Source organism: Elaeis guineensis, chromosome 1, assembly GCF_000442705.2.
Source record: "Elaeis guineensis isolate ETL-2024a chromosome 1, EG11, whole genome shotgun sequence".
Classification (NCBI taxonomy): Eukaryota; Viridiplantae; Streptophyta; class Magnoliopsida; order Arecales; family Arecaceae; genus Elaeis; species Elaeis guineensis.
The window spans coordinates 4,778,212-4,784,038 of record NC_025993.2 but is presented as its reverse complement, the minus strand read 5'-3'; the positions used below and the strand labels follow the sequence as shown (position 1 = coordinate 4,784,038).

General features: G+C 36.2%; 1 protein-coding gene and 1 long non-coding RNA gene across 2 annotated transcripts; both read left to right on the top strand.

Moving 5' to 3' along the window:
• Nucleotides 1–2,394: 2,394 nt before the first annotated feature.
• LOC140854699 (uncharacterized) lies at nt 2,395–3,439 on the top strand. Its single transcript, XR_012137878.1, has 3 exons — nt 2,395–2,840; nt 2,925–3,169; nt 3,249–3,439. It is a non-coding gene; the product is annotated as an uncharacterized lncRNA (long non-coding RNA).
• Nucleotides 3,440–3,814: 375 nt separating this feature from the next.
• On the top strand, nt 3,815–5,358 carry LOC140854877 (uncharacterized). The gene is made up of 4 exons (XM_073250920.1): nt 3,815–3,908; nt 4,002–4,345; nt 4,463–4,531; nt 5,331–5,358. Exons 1-4 carry the CDS (start codon nt 3,852–3,854, stop codon nt 5,356–5,358), a joined length of 498 nt encoding a protein of 165 aa, XP_073107021.1. The 5' UTR covers nt 3,815–3,851.
• Nucleotides 5,359–5,827: the final 469 nt, after the last annotated feature.

The window sequence follows — 5,827 nt, the reverse complement described above, 5'->3', positions numbered from 1 at the left end:
AGGTCCAGACAATGATATTGATATTTTTCTACAGCCTTTGATAGAGAAATTGAAACAGTTGTGGGAGGGTGTTGATGCATTTAATGCTTCCAACGGCCAAACATTTAAACTACGGGCAGCTTTGTTATGGACTATTAATGATTTTCCAGCATATGCCAATTTATCTGGCTGGAGTACAAAGGGACGGGTCGCATGTCCTTGTTGTGGAGATTCAACACATTCAATTTGGTTAAAACATGGAGGTAAGTTTTGTTACATGGGACATCGTCGATGGTTGGAAGCAAATCATCCGTTTCGATTTCAGAAAGATTTGTTTGATGGTACTATAGAATTGGGATGTGCCTCTATTCCACCTTCTGGAACTGATGTTCATAGACAAATGGATGGCATCAATTACAGCTATGGTAAGCACTCAAAGTCCTCTAAAAAAAGAGGAAGGGATGATGTTGAAAGCTCAGTGCACGAAGGGTTACCAGAGGAAGTCAGTATCAGTACTATAGATGCAGAGGTGTTTCAAGATCCAGACAATTATTTTGAGGATGAAAATGAGGAAGACACACAGATAGCATCTACACAACAGCCCAGTAAACATTTATGAAAAAAATGAAGTATCTTTTTTGACTTACCTTATTGGAAACATAATCTTATTCGGCACAATCTTGATGTCATGCATATAGAGAAGAATGTTTGCGATAATTTACTTGGAACATTTTTAAATCTTGATGGAAAGAGCAAAGATAACATAAAGGCACGTCTTGATTTAAAAGAAATGGATATCCGACAGGAACTTCATCCTAAAATGCTTGCTAATGATAGAATTTATGTGCCTCCTGTATGTTACACAATGTCTGCTCGAGAAAAAGATAATTTTTTGGGAGTTTTGAAAAGTATCAAGGTACCTGATGGATATGCATCAAATATTTCACGATGTGTGCATTTAAAAGATCAAAAACTTTCAAATCTTAAAAGTCATGATGGTCACATATTGATGCAAGATATTTTTTCAATAGCTTTAAGATCGTCATTGCCGAAACAAGTTGTTACAATTGTACTTCGACTATCGTCATTCTTTAAGGCATTATGTTCCAAAGTTATTGATCCTCGGAAACTTGATAAGTTAGAATCCGATATTGCAATTACACTTTGTCAGATGAAAAAAAAATTTCCTCCTGAATTTTTCTCTATTATGGTACATCTGCTCATTCACCTAGTTTCAGAAGTTAAAGTTGGTGGACCGGTACATTATAGATGGATGTATCCTATTGAGAGGTATTATTGCAAACCTTAAATCTTTTGATAATTTTATTAGAAACAACAGCATACTGATATTTTAATAAATATTTAATTCTTGAAGGTATCTTGTGCGTCTTAAAGATTATGTGCAAAATAGAGCCTATCCCGAAGGCTCGATTGCTGAAGCATATATTGCGGATGAATGTTTGACATTTTGTTCAAGATATCTTCAAGGTGTAGAGACTATTTTTAGTCGACCTCAACGGCATAATGACTTTGTGGAGAATGCAGAACTGTATAAGTTCTTAACTGCTGGAAAATTCTTGGGAAGAGCTGAAAGTATTGTACTTGATCAAAAATCCTTAGCACAAGCACATCGTTATGTGTTACTTCATAGTGACATAATATCTGACCATCGCAGGTTAGTATATTTAAGGAATGACTTCAAAATTTAAATTTTATATTAGATATAATGTTCTAAATGATATATTTATATTTTATGCAGTGAATTTTTAATTTATCAGAGACGAGCCAATCATAACATTCGTCCTAATGCAAGGATTGAACAGCGATGGTTGGTCGAGTTATTCCCTATGTGGCTTTCGAATCAGGTGTGATTTATATTTAATTATGGGATATATTAATTTTTGATACATATTTAATATCAGATAACTCAACTGCACTTCGTCATATCATTTTTTGTTAGGTATCAAAGATGATTGAGACAAATAATTCAGATGAACTAATAGCTCTTGCTCGAGGACCTAACAAGATTGTGAATAGATATAATGGTTTCATAATTAATGGCTTTAAATTTCATACTAGAGAACGGGAGAAATTTAGAAAAACACAGAATAGCGGTGTTATGGTGGAAGCGGATGGAAAATCCTATTATGGTGCACTTAAAGATATCTATGAGTTGGATTATTATGGAAAATTTAAAGTAGTACTGTTTAGATGTGATTGGATAGACATAAACTCACCAAGGGGTTTGAAACAAGATGCAAATGGATTTACACTTGTAAATTTTTCAAGGTTGATACACACTGGTGTGTTATTGAAGGATGACCCATTCATTTTTTTATCTCAAGCTCGTCAAGTATTTTATGTACAAGACGCAAAAGATAAAGATTGGTTTACTGTCATCAAAACAAAACCTAGAGACTTATATGATATGGGAAATCAAGTGGAGGATGATGACGATGACACTTATACACAATGTATGCCCTACAATTTTATGCCAGCTGATGATTTAAATGCTACGACGACGTTGGTTAGAACAGAATTTGAAGGAAACACTACTGCTTGATTGTTACTGGTAATAATTATTTATGATGTATATATTTTGTATTAATTATTGTGTTATTTTACTCCATATATTAACTGATTCTACCTTTTATTTATATAAATGCTAGGTGACATCATGCGTCGCAGGGGATGATATGCTGGTGTGCAGTTCCAGTTTTCACAGACAGAGGCCGGTACGTCTTCTTCAGCACAGCAGCCTGAGGCCAGTTCAGCTGCACAGCATTCTGAGCCCTGTCCTTCATCATCAGCACAGCACGATCCTTCTGTTCATCAACCAGATGATGAGATACACGTGCAGGGTATATATTGTCTTTCATGTAATTTTATTTTTATTTTATTTTATGTATATTTATGATATAGTTACTTTTATGTATTTTTTGCAGACGGATCCGGGAGAGTACGCCCCAGACGCGGACCCACAGTAGTACGAGATGTGTGGCAGATGCGTGAGGACGAGAGGATTGTTGTGGAGTGCAATCAGCTAGGTCAGCCAATTAAGAAAGCTGCCTGCTTATTGACTTCATTTTTGGGGACTGTTGCTCGGAGGCCTCAGCTATGTCCGTTGGGCTATGCAAAATGGAATGACATGCTTCCAACGTACAAAGTTGAGCTCCTCCGAGTTATAGAGGTAATGAATTGATGTTCATACTGTATATTAATTGTTAATCATTTATATAATTTATTTCATTTAACTTTTTTTTTTATAGAGCAAGTTTGTTCTCCCTCCATCCACTCATGATTTTGTAATGAAGTCTCTCAACCGCAAATGGAAAGAATATAGAGCACAATTGAAGAAGGACTATATGAGACAGGGTATGACAGAGGAGGAGGTTGCTAGGAATTGTCCTCCTGATGTACCCCCTCATCAGTGGATGGAGTTGGTTCATTATTGGTTCTCCGAGAGGATACATGTATATTATCTGCTTATTATCTTTTTTTCTAAATATTTTATAAAAATATTGATTTTTATTATATATTATACATATAACAAGTTCTTTACTTTATTTTACAAACTTATTCTGCTATTGGTAGAGCTGCACAAGCAGCTCAGTCTGTTCCTCATACATCGGGGTCGAAGAGTTATGCACGACTCCGACAGGAATTTGTATGTTCCTTAAACTTTCATAATTAATTTTTAATTTTTATGTTAAAATATTTATATAACTAATATCATTATGTATCGTGGATCATGTTTGTATCATGATACTCATATATTTTTTTAAATTATTATAACTGTTTGCTTAAAATTAAAATTATTTGTGTAGGTAGATGAGCATGGGAGGGAACCCGGACAAGTGGAGTTTTACCGGATGACTCATACTCATCAGGATGGTACTTTTGTTCGAGATGAGTCGAGAGATTTATATGTACGGCATTATTAATATTCTATTTTTTCCAATGATTTAAATTTAATTTTGTTAGCTATTAATGTATAACTCTTGTTTTCAAAATAAATATAGGAGAGGGCTACATCTCTCATTGCGGAGCGTGACGACGAGTCCGCAGCATCTACGCAGCAGAGCCGTATCGAGGCCGAGGTGTTCACAGAGTTGATGGGATCAGAGCGCTACGGCCGAGTGAGGGGTTATGGAGTAGGAGTCACCCCCACTCAGTTATCTGAGGTTAGTAGATATACGCAGCATGCTGCAGCAGATGCTCAGGATTCACGCGTTCGCAGACTCGAGGCGGAGATACAGGAGATTAGACAGAGTCGTGCCGCTAAGATGGAGGAGATGCGACAGAGCCGTGCCGAGATGCAGGCCATGAGGGGACAGATTGATCGGCTTACATCTTTATTAGAGATGTATGGTCCATCTCAGGTAAACACATATTATTAAATATATATTTTTGTATTAATTTAATAATTTATATATTTTTATTTATAGATATGTAAATCATGCTTTTGATATGTTTCTTGTAGGCTCCTGGCACATCAGGCACCCGTCGAGATAGCGGCACGTCACGTGGAGACAACGACGACCATCCACCTGCAGATTGATATTATTTTATTTTTATTATATTTTTATATTTATTTATATTACTCTTGATTGTAATGGACGATTAGTACTTTATTTTTATTTATATAAAATAATGTCTTTTGGTTTGGTTAAATTTGCTATTTAAGTTTGCTTTTGGTGTGAATGGTGGTGATTGTACAGGTGTGAATGGTGGTGATTGTACAGGTTTATGTTAGAATAATTGATATAATTTTGTACAGGAATGTATGTATTATTTTTTTTTGGAATATAAAACCTATATTTTTTTTTTCTCTTAAAACCTTTAACGACGCTTATAAGCGTCGTTAAAGACAAAAAAGTCGACGCTTTGAAAAGCGTCTTGATAGAGTGCGGGTCGCAGAGTCATTAACGACGCTAAAAAGTACCATTAAATATGGTTTTAACGATGCTTTAAAGCATCGTTAGAAATGCATTTAACGACGCTTAAAAGCGTCGTTAAAACAAACTTAACGACGCTTATAAGCGTCGCAAAAAACCTAACAGCCGACGCTTCAAAAAGCGTCTTGGTAGAGTGGCGGACGCGTTGTCATTAACGACGCTAAAAAGCGCCGTTAAAAGTTAATTTTACGATGCTTTAAAGCGTCGTTACCAAAATAACGACGCTTTTAAAAAGCGTCGGCGCTTTCCGTCTCCACTCTTACATAGGCGACGCTTTGGCGACGCTTTTTGAAGCATCGTAAAGAATATTGACGACGTTTATTAGCGTCGTAAAATAACTTTAATAGCGTCGTTAATGACCATTTTCATCGTAGTGTAGTATTGCATTCATAGGCTCATTGCCAAGGCTCTAGAGATGTGAAGGGGTTTATGGTGCAATCCAAGTTACAGCAAGAGAGAGCCTTTCTCTGATGAAGTTGTGCTTTCCCCTGTAAACCAAAAGACAATGCACTGTGTCCTTTTCAAGAACACATAGCTATTGCTTTACATCTTTTTGGTCAGGGAAGGTCTGGTACTTCGCTCATACCTTATTCAAATCCATGGGAGGAGTGCCTCACTCCTTTCACTTTTCAAAAGCAAAAAAAAAAGGGTTACAGCAAGGGAAATATCATAATGCCAGACCCGGAACATAGTATAGCAGAATTAGCACCATTGAGTGTCCATTTTTCGACCAAACGTAGGGTGCTCCGTTGAACAAGATGAGGATTCAACAAGAACAAGACAAGAACAAGCTGAGGTTCTCCAGTTCTACAAGAAACAATCTGTGCTTATCCTTGTCCTTTCTTCTTTTTAATCATCAAAAAAGACGAACAAGCACAGATTGTTTATTC